General features: G+C 41.1%; 1 protein-coding gene across 4 annotated transcripts in view; it reads left to right on the forward strand.

The window, feature by feature from the left end:
* Positions 1–3,026: 3,026 nt before the first annotated feature.
* The window catches only part of ADAMTSL3 (ADAMTS like 3), a 170,126-nt gene continuing 157,674 nt past the window's right edge, over positions 3,027–15,478 (forward strand). Inside the window, exons 1-2 of one of the 4 annotated variants that reach the window (XM_063169807.1) lie at positions 3,027–3,146; positions 5,018–5,109. In XM_063169807.1, the coding sequence (XP_063025877.1) occupies positions 5,029–5,109 (81 nt within the window). In that variant the 5' untranslated portion in view covers positions 3,027–3,146; positions 5,018–5,028. Of the gene's footprint in view, positions 3,240–3,747; positions 3,827–5,017; positions 5,110–15,478 lie in introns of those variants that run through there. The other 3 variants (XR_010029627.1, XM_063169804.1, XM_063169805.1) reach the window with 3 other exon arrangements.

Here is a 15,478-nt window from a genome sequence, read left to right on the forward strand (position 1 = left end):
AAGCAATGGGTTCCATAACACCAAGAAATGAAAGACAAGGTGCTGTGGCTGAACTTTGTACCTTTTTACTAATAGAGGCTTTACTCTTGATAGGGTGTAACATACTTGTGAAGGGTGACAGTGTGTGACTGTTCTCTGCCCTGGAGGGCTTGTTATTTCAGAGTAAACAAGAAGCCTGTGCGCATACAATGCAGGGCCAAAAAACTGATTAGACTGTGTCAGGGTTCTCATTACTCTAGCTACAGGAAATTTAACATTTTGCTTTCATTATTCAATCAGGTGCAGCTCTGTTACTGATAACTTTGAGATGTTGAACCAAAATGCAGTTTTTGCATGGGGCCTCTGCAGGATATTTCCAATTTTGCTATATGTTATTCAGAATGCTGATTTATGAGCCAAATGTTGTTCTGCGCTGTTTCAATGGATTTTAAATTTGTAGTTTAGCCAAACATATTTTCCCTTGAGTAGTAAAGACTTTTGTTGTGATGAAAGAATGGCCTCCATGGTCATCAGATTTGTGTAGCTGAACTTGGTTTGGGGAAATTATATATAAGTGGAATCTGTTGAAGAGGTATGTCTACCTGCATTTCAGGACAAAGATAAATAGAGAAGTGTTGAGTTTCTCTTTTAAATATGACTGTTTTCTGTTAATGTTCAAAGAGTGAAATTTGGTGGTTATCATGTGATTTAACAGAGGCTTTTTGTTTGCCAGATCAGAGATTTAATTTTTTTTTCAGTTTGGCCCTTTGGCAGCAATATCTTGCAGAATCTTTTTTCTCTGCCATTTCTGCCCACACTGTTAAGTGTAAGTTGAAATTTTCTGTTGCAATGACCATAAATCAAGAAATTACAAACTATTTCATGGTTATGTTTGATAGTGAAGACACATGGTCTTAAGTCTGTGTAAAATGAAGACTAACACCATCATATTTCTAACCACTGTCCTCATTAGAGACCATGCCAGCTGTACAGATGGATGACATTGTGTTATGTGTTCAATGGAATAAGTGCAAACATCCATATTTCACAATTTTTTGAACAGTAGAAGCTTTAGAGTTGTCATTTTCCATGTAATTTAAATTATATATATTTTAGACACCAGCCAAAACAACACACATGTGGAATACAAAAAATGCTGAAAGCAATAGACAAATACATCTGAACTGAGTATTAAAAGCATTAGCATTAAAAGCTATAGTTTATTACTTGAAAATCTTATACTGGCTCTGCTGGGCTAATGTGGCATGAGTGGGAATTAAAAGACTGTGTGGTGAGAAGTGCTAGGAAGATAATACCAAAAGCACTCGACACTGTAATAGGCAAAGAGCAGAAGTTCTGCGTTGAAGAGTTTGTAATCTGTGCAAGACAGGGTAAGCAAAAGGGAGGTCAAGCATTTTCTTAGAGAATGATGTTTTATTTTAAACTCATGTGGTTAATTGGTTTTTACAGAATTGCTAACAAACTTCTCCAGGTAGGAAAACTAGGCAATGAGAACCTTTAATTTGTGGCCCTTTTAACTTTAGGGTGTGTGTTAATGAGTCTGCTATGGAGCTGCAGGTGCTGTGAATTTTGAAGTGCTTATTTTCAATCACATCTTGCCTGGACACCTGAGTTTCAATCAGCTTTTGCTTGGCTCAGCAGAAGAGGTTATGAAGACCTCCAAGAGGAGTCAAGATTTCAAAGCTTCCAGATTCACTGGAAGTTTAGAGAGAAAAGATAAAGTGGCAGGAGTGTGTAGTGAGGCTGAGTGAAGAAATTAAATTGGATAAATGAGACCACAAATCAGCATTCACATAGGAAAATGCTCTGTTTTCACATAGGAAAGTGCTTTCCAAACCCCTGTGTAGTTTCTAGTAGTAGGCTAAGGCTATTTTTATGCTCCAAATACTGTTCTTTTCTGGGTGCTTATCTTCTTTGCAAAAATGATGATTTCAATGTAATGTAACCAGACCTATGGATTATGGGGGAGAATGGAATTAACAACACTTAAGTCATTTCAGCAGGTGGGGTAGGACCTTCCTGATCTTTACTTTTCAAGGTAGGTACCACAAGGTACTTGTGGTGTTTACTGTAATGCTGCTTTCTGAAATCTCCTTGGGGGGAATGCTTGTGGGTGCTTACCTCTGTTTTCCTATGTGCTGTAAAAATTCAGACATAAATCTCTAACCTGGGACCAGGATCACATGAGGAATTAGGCGTGTGTGTAAACAGCAACCTGGCTTGAGTTGCTGAATCTGATGTGAGCTAATCTAGGCTGCTTTGTACAACACAATTTTTCTACGCTTAAATTTATTGCAGATGAACAGATGTTTATAACACTTTGATACATTAATTATAAGAGGATAGACGTTCTAAGTAAGGATGTTGCCAGCTGGGTACATTCTTAAGAAGATGGCAGGTCCTGAGGGTCAGCTTAATCTCCATGGCTTTAGCAAAGGAAAATGTACTTTCTGCATTAGATTATCTAGTGGCTAAATTCTGCCTTTAAAATCAGCTGTGATGAAGTCTGAAGTATATGCTACCTTCACGGGTATAAAATTTTGAAGATAATTTCAGGGTTATAACTGATGTCATAGTGAAAGGACTGTTTAAGTAAGTGTGGCAACTGAAATGGATGGAAAGCCAGGCTTTCCGGGAAGCTGATACACTTTCAGCTGAGTAGTATTAGAAAAATAAGAGATCGGGTCCTTAGCAGCACTGTTGCCTGGTACACAGCCTATTGTCATCATGTACGGACTGGGAAGAACGGCTCGCCTCAGGTGTCCGGGCTGAGAGAGACCTGAACCAGCGCAGCCTGTGGGTTCCAGTGGCTCTGAGAGGGAGCCCGGGCAGCGCTGGGGTCCCGGCGGGGCCCCCGCGATCCTTGGCGCTGCTCCGTGCCGGGCGTGCGGCTCTGCGGGCTGGTTTCAGCAGAGGGCACTCTGTTCCTAACGATAGAGGAGGCGCCTTCCCGTGCTGGTGAGAAACCTAAACAGATTGGAAAAGTTTCCAGTGCAACATATTTGAACAAACTCTTCATCGGTTATGTTTAGTTCGCTGGAGCATATTTTTAACTTCAGTGGCAGGGATCAGAGCCCTTTCTCTACGTGCTGCTGTTAGCGGACTCGGCGAAAGCCTGGAACATCAGTGGAAGCCGTAGCGCAAAGGTAGAGGATTTTGGCGTTCCTGTTTAGAAGCTCGAAGCTCAGAGGGAGAACGAGAGCAAAGCTGTCGTACGAGGCATATTCGCCAGATTTACAGTAGGAAACCTAAAATTATTGTAGAGGGCAGCATGATTAAAGACCTACTCGGTGTGCGAGCAGATTTGTAGCTGTATAGCGAGAGTTACTCGCAGATGAGACACAGGATGGTTGCGGTTTTGGAAGCTGCTTTGCATCAGATTCGGGGTCTGACTTCACGGTAGCTTTAGCCCCTCGGGGGAAGACGAACCGCTTGGTCCCGGGCTGCCGGGGTCTCGGCCCCCGCCGTCGGAGCCTCGCCAGTGCCTCGGGGGGGAGCGGGCTCGCTTGGCCGCCCGCCCGCTCGGGCTGGCCGGGGCGGCAGCGGCTGCGCGGGGGGTGCCGGGCGAGCGGCGGAGCGGGAGCCGGGCCGGGCCGGGCCCCGCGCCGCAGGTGGAGGCGCCTCCGGCCGGGGCCGGGCTGCGGCGGGGGCGGCCCGCTGCCAGCAGCCTGTAGGACCTTGGCTGCGGCGCGGCGGTGGGCTGGGGCCTGGCGTGAGGGAGGGGCCGCCGCTGGCAGGGCAGGATGCTGCATCCCCGGTGCCGTGACAGCCGAGGCTCTCCCGTGCGCCGGCCGTGCCCGGCCCGCTCCCCGGCGCGCCTCTCCAGGTGGGTGAGCCCAGGACAGGACAGCCCAGAGCCTCTGCCCCGAGCCGGCTCCCTCGGCAAGGGGAGCGGGGCGGCCGCGGTGCGGGGCGAGGGTCGCTCGGGAGAGTCCCCGTGAGGGCGCGGCGGAGCTCCGGGAGCGCAGCACCGGCACCTGGGAAATAACACCGGAGCCTGGCGTGCTCGGCCGCTTGGGGCTCTCGGCAATGCCTGGACAGAGGGGAAAAATAATGTGTCTTCTTTTGTTGTCATAGTTGATACTTTTGAACGACAAAAGCATCCAGGAGTGCTAATGATTTTGGGAGGAAGGGGGACTTTATGATGGTTTTAGGGGGAGGGAATAAAACGCTTCTTTCTGTAAGGAATCTTAATTATGTTCGGTTGAACAGGTGCAAGAGCTGTTTTTGTAGATGGTTTTCCTTTGGGATGGCTGCTTTTTTAGAAAGGAGCACTTTATTTGAAGGAGAAGTTTGTATTCACTGTGTGACTTGGCAAACTTGTGGGGTGGTGGCTGAGGGGAGGGAGGGCTGTGTGTGTGTATTGGGGGCGCATAGAACTTTCACTGCTTTGAGATCACTTTGGTAGTGTATAGCCTGAGGCAATAGGGTGCATTGGCATAAGAAATTAACAGAATTATTAATGTTATTACATGATGGTGGTTTTGACAATTTTAAATTGTCAAGCCCATGCTGGCCTTGTAATTGTGATGATCACTAAATTGATTTTTTTTTTCCCCTGAACTATTATTAAGCCCTGATTGTTTAGTCTTTGAGCTTTCAAAGGCAGTGCAAATGACTGCTGAAATCCCAGGGCTGGCCTTTCATCTTTGAATGGTGAAAGTGCTGGAAAGTACATCAGGAGTTCTGTGCTCCTTGGATTTTACATTCAAGAGATCAAGGTGGGAGGGACTCCCAATTTGATAAATTCTCCTACATTCAGGAGATAGTCCAGCCTGTCCTCTGTTGCCCGCTCCCCGGCCCCTCGCCGCGGTCCCTTCCCGTGCCCTGACGGAGCTGCTCACCCTGCAGGCTGTGCTCATGGCATGCGCTGCGCCTGCCGCCCCGGCCAGCACAGCAGCGCTGCGCTGTTTGCATTGCGCCGCTTCCAGCGGCCGGCCCGGTTTGCTTTAGTCATTGAAATCCTGGCGGAGCCCACTTGATTTTGTTTGTAACTTGAAACAATTTCTCTCCGCAGAGCCCCAAGGCATGAGGATGGCCAGCCCTAAAGCCAGCGGGCTGTCCTGGGAGATCACTTGGCTCGCTTTTGCTCTCTATGCTCACCTACAGGTAGGTAATGAACTTGTTGCTGTTATCATTTCTGATCCTGCATCAGGTGATCTTGCTGCACACTTTGCATTACTGTTTTAAACCAGAAAACTGCTGAAGGAGCTGCTCTGTAATTAAAAGTCTCCCAATGAGAACATTTTCCTGTCACCAAACTTTCAAAGACATTCATGTGGGAAATGAATATTCTCTCCTGCTTAATACACTGTAGCTGACTTTACCAAAGGGTGACCAAAGGGAGATCTTGCCAGATGTGTAATGCCATGGGTCTTTCTAGGCAGCACAGCTGTTCTTTGCTCCCAGGAGTTTAAGCACCTGACAAATGTTAAGGTGTTCTAAGTGACAAGGGTTGTAGAAATACCTTGGTAGAAACATCTAAAGTATTTAGAGGTGGGAAGGCGGGGAAGGTGGCCCAAAAAGGTCTTTGCTGCAAGTGTTGAATGAGTACAGGAACCATGGAGGAAAAACCACATTTGCCATCTGATCTATTGCCTGACACGTGAGCCTAATCAGTTCCAAGAGGTGAGTATTTCAAAAAATATGGTGTGCTGTGTGCTGCAGAGATGTGTTACAGTATGTCATTCTCTATACTGGTAGTTCCCACAGCACAAGGTTTCAAGGATTCTTCAGTTTTAAGTACACATAAATTCAATAAATCCTTAGAAAAAGATTACTAAATAAACTGAGAATTTAAAAAAAATAATAAATAGGAACCTCTTTTTGAAGTATTGTTGTAGTTTTCAACAAAAAAGTAAATTCTTTAAATAAGATCAGTGTTGTTGTGTACTGTTTTTACTATTGCAACGCTGAGAAGCAGAGCCTGATGTGCTGGGCAGGATATAAGCATACATCCTGAAGAATTTTGAATTGAAGAACAATACAGCAGGTAAAAGGAGTATGAAGAAACTGAGGAGACTGTGCTAGACAGCTCAGTGAGCTGTGATCAGTTTATGGCGGATGTTGAGGTTCAAGGTAGTGGGAATGGGGCTCCCCTACATCCTCAGGAGCACTGCTGAGTGCTGTGAGTGATTTGGCAGGTGAGGAAACACCACCTCTCTGTGGGTATGGTTGCAGCTGACCAGTGCACTGGTTACTTGAGTAAAGAATTTGCCATTAAAGTAAAAACTTACATCTGTATTAATTGTGCAGTGAAACACAGTGTATTCACAAGTCTGAGCAGATAGGGCCACAGTGAGATTGGCTTTCTGCCTGCATGTTCCTTATGCAAGGACAAAAATGTTACAGATTTGCTGTGCCTGTTAGGCTTGTATTTTTGTGTGCAAGCAGTTGAGTGATGCTGTAATAACCAGCCCTATAAAACACTCAGGAAATAGTTCACGGAGTTCTGTTAATAGTTCTGTTCAAGATAAGAATAGAAGCTCAGAGAAGGGACATGTTAATTTTGGTTTTGTGCCTTTTGGTTATGAAGGGACCATTTTTTGCTTTTAAAGTATTTCTCTTGTATTTTTTCTTTCATATTTTTCTTATTGCAGAGCTGGAACCAGTAGTGGCATAGTTTCCTCTTCTCCACAAATGGTTTGGCATAGCTTCACTTGTCTCTTTATAATAAAAACAACCCAAACACATTGTAGTAATCAATTGGCTATTGTGAGTAGCTTTATGAACACTTCAATCCAGGTCAAATTTTATGGTCTTGATTGTCCTTTAAAATACTGTAATCTGTTTGGCATATTTGAGTTATTAGCACTTAACCCCAATCTTGTAGGAGGCCTTTTTGCTCCTAAGTTTTAGGTGTTTTATCACAATTTTAGGCACATTAAAGATATTTTCTATTATTTAACATAACATTTTTGGTATCCAATAACCATTAATTCTTTAATTGGTTGCTTGGGGCCATACTAAATGGACCACACACAGTCATTTTACCCTAATATTGTACCATAACTTCCACTTCTGTTGTTTTTGGCTATTCAAGTGCTTATGTCTAGAGCTAATCAATTAGAAACAATTGGATGCTGGGCAAGGTCACAAGTCTGTCATATCACTTATGTGCAATTGATTAATTTCATCCTGCTTGAGGCAGGTACAGAATAAAAAAAATGACCATTTTAAAAGAATGTGGTGGAAATGTGGTATGAATGTAATGCAAAGAAAACTTTAACATGAGAAGTTGTGAAAAAGAGGTAGCTGCTCCTGAGAAGCAATGGAACTTAACTTTGCTTATAGGAGTCCTTTCTGATTCTTCACAGCATGGTAATAAGCAGTGAGGTGTTTAGCTGGGCTCCAAAATTCTCTGCTCTTGTAGATGAGCTGTGTCTCAAATTTGACAAAATTATTTTGTCAATGGCAAATTAGTTGCTGTACTAGTAGGTGAATTTGGTTTCCTGGGATAACCCAGGGAATATTTTACCCCTGAGCATTGTTGAGCTGGCTGATTGTTAAATCTGCTCTGTGACCAGGAGCAGGGGCATAAATCACTCAGGAAGAGATCCCTTGTGGGTAAGGCTTGGCCATGCTCTTTTGCAAGTACAGAGCTGACCTTTTCTTGTATGTGCCAATATAAATGAAATTAATGGAACTGCATTAGTCTGAAGCCAGTGGTAATGCAAGCAGATTACGTATGGATGTTTTTCTTGAAAACAAACAAGATACTTGTCTATGGCAGCAGCAACATGGTGTAACTCTTTGTTTCTCAAGATTTAAATGATGGCTCTATCCAAAGTTGTTACTCTGTTCTACTGATTATGTGTATTTGGGAATGTTAACATCCCTAGCATTGAATTTATTGCTAAATATTGTTTAAAAGGCTCCTCATTTTCCTCACATTGTAGCAGGAAAGCTATTAATTCTACCGATTTTAGGAGAAGGTTAAGCTAACAAAAGAGAAGTCCAAGCCCAGTTCTGCTGTTTTGAAGTGATCTCTTGAGTGCACATTGCTTCATACTGGTAATTGAAAAGGCAGGATGTTCAGCCTGGTAACCAAGTCTTTCTTAACCTTGTGATGATATTTTATTACACCATTCAACTAGATGCTGTTATATTTGTTATGAAATGTATGTGGGACTGTATATCTTTATAGTCTCACTAATGGATTACTGGCAGGAAGAAACGATGGCTATCAGATTTGTATGGGCAAATGTATATCAAGAATTTTACGCATGGATTCATTTTAGGTTTATTCTCTGGTATGCTGTTTTCAAATCAGGAATAAGCTGATATTTTCTTAGGTTCCTATGGTCTAAATTAAACCCTCTACAAGTCAGTGCATTTTGCCTCCAAAGACCGTGGGGTTGGTAATGTGTGCAGAGGGAGTAACAGCAAAGACACCATGTCTGGGTATTTAAGAAGCATTAAGTCTTGGTTTCTATGGAAGGGAAAGTTTCATAGGTCATAAATTCATTCAATAAACTGTTGGTTGCTTCCATGATTTATGTTCCTGCAATCCCTGCCTGCATTATGGTCTTTTCAAACTATCTGTGATATTTTGGAAATGAAGTATATACATACTGAAAACATTATTGTCTTCAAAATGATTCTGCCATAACCAATCTGCCAAAAACTACCAACACAGTAAATGTCTTTAAGTCTGAGCTTTGCAAGGCCAAAAATCTGATGTCCATTATATGACATAGTGGACTTGGAGAGCATCTTCATGGAAAACCTGTGGATTATTGTTTTACAGTCACTGAATGTATTGCACACTGATGTCCAGAAAATAGGTTGAGCTACATGCTATACAACATTCTTAAGTCTCCAGTAACCCTGATAAGAAATATCGGGAGAGATTGGCAAGTCCTGAGTTAAACCTGAAGCAGTTGTCAGTTTCTGTAGGCAGGTGGCAATTCTGCACCCATCTGGAGTTTTGCCATCAGCCCCAAAAGGCCTGTGGTTTTATTCTTAGTGTGAAGATTGATTTGCTGCTTCTAAAGACCAATAACGCATCTGAGACTCTGTACAAGTATTCTGACTTAAAATATTCATTGCTATTGACAAGGTTGCAACTCAGTGACTGCATTACCAGAAAACTTATGCTTAAGTTTCTGAACATGCTTTAAATTTATGACTGATAATGATTGCTCAGCCAGTGCTCATAGGATCTGAACTGCTGTTACCCCTGGTTTACAATCCAACAGTGGAATTGCCTGAAAAGTTGATGTTTCTTGTGACTTGAGGCACAAACTATGTATGAATACCTACTTTTAAAATGTAGCATATAAAATTAAAGTCAGCTATGGGATAGGACCAAAAGTCATCAGTGCTTTACTATCTAAGTAATTCATTATGGTGATAATTTATTGTGAAGTTACACTGAAAGTTGGACAGAAATTCTCAGATCATTTGTGTGTAGAGCTGCATGTTTTGTTTCCAAAACCAGATATTCAAGAGTCTGGTATACTTAGAAGCCTCAAGGATAGGAATAATTTCTAACAACTGCCAGTGGCTTCTAATTTCTCTTGAAAGAGTCAAAAAATGATGCTCTAGGATGATCTTTGGTTTAGAAGATGCTTGAATGCTTGGTCACTGATAATTCCTCATTCAGGTCTGCTTGGTGCAGCTGCATCCCTCATATTCCTTACCAAATTGGGGCATAAACAGCACTAAGGTAGCAGTTTAGCACAGTGCACCAAATTCCATTCCTGCCTTTGCATCACAGAAAACGTACATGATTGATTTTACTGATATTAAAGCTCTTACTCTGCATCCAGAATTCCAGATTTAACCATCCAATATAATGCATTTTGCTTTGCAAGAACCTACATGTAAAAATCTGAATCCTTTTTATTTGATGTTACTTCTATAACCTGTAGGTTCACATATTTGTCCTTATGTTCAGTTTTTGTGCTTGAAGATTTTCTTTAAACATTTCTCCACGATTTCCTGAATCCCCAGCAGCTTGAATATGGCTTGCAATCAAGTAGTAAAGTGAATTCAGTGATAGTGGAAGGAGATTGATAATCATGCATCTATAGCTGTTGGCATTGTAAGTCTATGCAAGAAATCTCAGGTGTAACTTGTATCATATTGTGCAAATGTTGTAGTTTAGTCTAATCCATGTGTCAGTACAGTTTTATACACTTAACAACACTGATGATAATTCTGTGGCTGTGCACAGTCCAACAGAATCACACTTGAAGAATTCCAGTGTCATTCTTATTATGCAAAATCTCTGCAAAACAGGGACAGTTTGTGCATGGTGAAAGAATGGATTTGTTTTTGAAGTACAGTTTGATAGTGAGCAAATCATTCCAGAAGGGACATTGGATACAACCATGGCCCCAGAGAGAATACTGAGACCCATGTAGCAACTGTACAGCACTGCAGTTCTGGTGTGCTCCGTGCACTCACTTTATTGTCAGTGATAGACAAGAACTCCTTTAGGTTTTGAATTCATGCACATAACCTCCTTTCCTGTAAGGGGAGAACTTGATATTAGCTGAAGACTATAGACTATCAAGTGCCCTTGCATTTAAGGGTCAGTTTTCAAAATTCCCTCACTTCAACTTGCAGGAGGAAGGACAGTTCTATGAACTCCCTTTAGGATGATGACAGCCATACAAGAGTTCTAAAGTAATGCTGGTAGAGCAGTATTTTCAGAAGGGTTTGTGGAATCTTTGTTTTGATGTCTTTCAGCAAGACCCGAGATGTTAAACACTGTTAAGTACTCAATTGCATTGGTAAGTGCTTAGCTGGATTTTTCAAACCAAGGTAAATTTTAATTAACTTAATGGGAGCCAGGCATTAGGTGCCTTAGGCACTTCTAAAATGTCTGGCTAAGTATTTTTCATCATATTTAGCTGATTAAACCAAAATTTTCACCCTAAAAATTCTTTTGAAATAATAGGCTTCTGGTGTGTGAATTCTAGTACTCAAGTGCATATTTGATAATATTTGAGAAGTGCAAGTACAAGTGTCATGTGTTTATAGAAAGGGCAGTTTTTGAAAATTTGGACTAATAAATCCCTTCCAGAGAGCATATTCCATAAAGTGTTTAGCAACAATGTTATTTCTGTTTCTAATTTTGTATTTATTAGATTTAACATCATTATGGAGAGAAAATGAGAACAATATTTTCAGACTGTTTTGAGAAATGTGGTTTCCAGGAATTGTCAGTTTGTCATGCTTCTGGATGCACTAGAAACACAGTGAATGCAAGTTAGCTCAACAAAATTGTGAAGCAGTATTCAAACTGCATTTATGGTTGCAGTTACTAGATTGTTGCTGTATGCTAATGGTTGTCATTGGTGTCCTGGTGGGAGGTCCCAACTGCTTAATGAGATTGATTTGTAGCATGAAATAAGTGGAGTGTTTATTTATATGTAGAAACATGTATTTGTGTTTATGTAATGCTGTTTTTTTTCTGTCATCAGGTGCTTTGCCAAAAAATTGAATCTGCTTAAAATTTATAGCATGTAGTCTCTTGTTAGCGCAGGCAAGCAAAACAGGGCAACATTTACAGTGTATATTTGTGAAAGGACCTATAGGGACTCACTGCATGGTAAATCAAGGTGTAGAGAAGAGTTTTAGTTGCCTGATCTCCTGCCTTTTTTAGAACCAATGAAGTGAGGTGACATGGACACACCTGCACTGCTGCAGAATGTGAAGAGTGAGGGATTGTGTTTCCTCAGTCTCTGGCAGTAAGTGTTTCCTGGCATGCACCTTGCTGAAGCTCAGAGAAGATTGCAGGAACTGGCTTTATTCCCAGCTGGCTGATTCAGCAAGAAATTAACTTAACTCCAAACACCCCTGTTTTGTTGCAATTTCCCTGCTTATATACGTGGCCGTTCCAGGCTATCTTTTGGGATGGAGAAATGTGAAGGGACAGGTACTTGTTCTGACAAATTCAGATTTGCCTCTTCAGATGGACATTTTATTTTCTGACTACTGCAGCTTCTTGTGGTGTGGAAGCAGAAGGCTGAAGTTCAGTGCTCTCTGTGGATGTATAATGAAAGAAATATGCTAATATGTAATTTGTCTTCCTCTCCTGAGACTCTTCTCTTATTAGATGTTTTCAAGGTCACATTACTCATTTGGTGTTTTGTTTTCTTGAGTCTTCAAATACTTTAAAACCATTCCCTGGTTGAGTAACATGGATGTTGGCTGAAAAACCCAATAGCGCAGTAGTGTCGAGTATTGTCTGCTTGTTAGGCAATATCCTAGCTGTAAACTGCCAGGTACATGTGATATTACGGTTTCTTTCAGCTGATCTCATCAGCACTTCTGTTGAAAGCAGGACAGAAAATACATCTGTTCCTGGAGAGATGGGCTGTATGTGCTATGGGGATTTTAAAGTCACTAACTGATAAGACTGCTTGAACAGGCTCTGGTTTTGTCCCCTGATTTTATAACTTTATTTATATGAATATAAGGTGTATTATGTGACTAACAAATTACATGTTTCCTCTAGACTGGTGATTCTCACACAAGTCTTTTCATAGAACAGCAGTTAACAGTGCTAATTGAATGTTAGGAAATGATGTGAAAGGGAGGTGTAAGACAAAGAGAATCATCCTTTCACTGTAGGAATTCCTGGTTTGCCTGTGCTGGTGCACTGTATACAGCTCAAATCCTTCATGAGTGGGGTAGAAAGGTTAGGCAGGAATCAGCTGCTCACTTCTTTCTTTCAGTGTAAGAACTGAGGACCTTTAAATAAAACTGCTAGGTGGGAGACTGAAAACAATGAAGCCTGGAGTTCTTCCATGTCATGATAATGGTATTTGGCACTCCTTGCCATACTTTTTGAGTAGAAAGTTACGTGGATGTCAGGGGAGGCAGGGTGAGTGCTGGGAAGGCCCACTCCACAGTAATGTACAGATGAACCCCAGCAGGCTGGGAAGGTGAGTCCAGGAAAGTATTGCAGCATTCTTGCTCTGGATGTGCTTTTTTGGGTGTTGGAAGATGATAGGCTGGATGGTTCCTTGGTCAGAATCAGTTCAGCTGTTCTTAGGTCATTTTGGTGTTCCTCAGGGCAACACTTAAACATCATAGAAATAGAACCAGTTCTAGATTTATGTCACTTTTAAATATTAACAAAGAAATACATGCTCCAAACTCCAGGAGTATCTGGAAGATTGTCCTGGACATGAGAACTTGCTCTAAACCTAAATGGGTGCCTATATTCTGAGCTTCTTTTTGTCTACTGGGAACATTTTTTATATTGTTATTAATTTTTAATGCGAACATTTTTAGCATGTTTCTGATATATTTTCAAATGTTAGAATTTTAGAATGATTTTTCGAGTATTTGAGGAAATTCAGGCTTAATTGCTGGAATAGCTTCTTGTTTTTAAGCAAACACTAGTATTTTCTTGAGGAAGATAAATAGAGAAATGGCTTCTGATGGCTTAGCTTAAGTTCCACTTCCATTATGTGATCAGTCCTTCTGTAAAACACAAATATTCCAGACATTTTCCCTGCACTTGCCTTCCCCTCAGTGTGAGCCTGCACACCCAAATGCTTTTCCCGTTTCCTTTTCCTCCCTCTTCCAGTTAATTTTGGAACACAATAGGTTGGTTAAAACTATAAGGAAAACCTCCAGAATGCTGTCTTAACAGATGGGGTTTTACCATGCAGCTGTGTATCTTCTGCTAGGAGGGAACTATAAATGTATTTTTAATGCCAGGAGCTGGGCTTAAAATGCCATTAGTTATCTGGTGGGAATAGATTTGAAAATTAGTAAGCAATTAGATCAATGGGCAAGTATATTTTACTTAATTTTCTAAGTCTCATGGGCCTTTCCAATATCCTGTTAGCATCACCTGTTCTTAACACCCAACCTTTTAAAGCTTTTCCCTTATGCAGTGTGACAATAAAAGGGAAATTTTTGTTAAACTCCTAAATAAAAATTATAATTTAATTTTAATTTAAAAAGCCCCAACTTGCATGGTTTCTTCAAGGGAACCTGAGATATTCTTGGAACACTAAGCTTTTCTTGGGGAAAATTTCTTCCTGTAGATAACCATCTTGAGAAGGGCCTTGGTTGGGATAACAAAACATCATTTTGTTCTGATCTTTTGAACTTGCTTGAATTATGTCCTTAGTAGACATCAATGATGCATTTGTTTATAATTGCTTATTTTTATTGCTGAATTTAGACCTCTGTGAGCCATCTGTAATGTGTCACATAGATTCCACTATTTAGAAATGGGGGAAGTGTAGGAATTATAAACTTTCTTTTTACTATTTCAAATGTTAAGGCCAATCTTTGAGAATACTGAGGAAAAGGCCTGATCCTCTTGCCCTGTACTGAGTGTCTCATCATTCCTCGTCTGCCAAAAGCTCACTTTAAATCAGTGATGGTATGAGGGCTCTTGTACTCCAAGCTCTACAAGATTTCAGTTCTGGAAAAGATCCTTCATGAGGTTTCTGTGCCACAAGTGAGACCTTATTTTGTAAAATTAAGGCTTTCTACTTCAACATTACAGCATCAGTGGGAGGTTTTCTGAAGGGAGACCTGCCCATAGGAAGCAAGCTGAGGCTGAATTTTAGCAGTGCTAACTACTCTGCTGTCATATTTTCTGTTGTGTGGTGTTACTCAGTCCATCTCTTCATCATATCACTGCTAGGGATAGATGGCATTTAAAGTGTTGCCTGCAGGTGTTTTCTTGAAAAATGGCTGTATTTGTCACTTTGGAAAAAAAAGAAGCAGAAATAATAAAGTTAATTTTCCTGTCGCTTATAAACCTTGCAAGAGTTGAAGTGACTTCAATTTTTTTTTTAAGTCACTTTTTTATTTTGTGTAACTGAAGACATTTTATCAGGTGTTATGGTCCTTCCTGCTGGCAGGAGTTCCTCTGAAGTGCTGTGGAGGCAAACATCAAAACTGGTCCTTAGAGCATGTGCATTGTTTTTCAGGAAAACTGAAGCTCAATCTGGAAACTCATTTTTTAAAAATTAATCTGGCTTTTTGCCAGAATTATCATCTTCAGGTGTCTCTGAACCTTTTAAGGGGTTTCAGTCTCCAGTGCATGGTGCAGTTCTGAGAGGGAAAGGAGGGAGACACGAGTACACGACCAGTGAGGAAGACAGAGCTGATTTCTACATGTAGCAGCATTTTGTCTGTGCAGATGAAAATTGACATCATGGTGCAGGAATGTTGACAGTGTTTTGCATTTTGCTAGCTGCACTTACTGGAAAGCATGTGTTTCAAAGGGAGTTTTCAATTTTTATAAGTCTTTGCTTCCATATTAGCCCAGTCTTATTTTGAATGTAGACTTGAGCTATGAATAAAATTTAACTCATGGAGTAAGATTCCTCTGGCACAAAATGTGAATGAATAATGCAAACATTAACTAGTAATGTGCATGTCTGGGTCAGAATAGTCAAAGCCAACCTTTAGGTTCCACTGGTACCACTCAGCATTATCTTATTCTGTTCAAGAATGCCTTATTCAGAGAGTAGAGATGCTGAGTTTG

The sequence above is a fragment of the Melospiza melodia genome, chromosome 15 (genome assembly GCF_035770615.1).
Source record: "Melospiza melodia melodia isolate bMelMel2 chromosome 15, bMelMel2.pri, whole genome shotgun sequence".
Lineage (NCBI taxonomy): Eukaryota > Metazoa > Chordata > Aves > Passeriformes > Passerellidae > Melospiza > Melospiza melodia.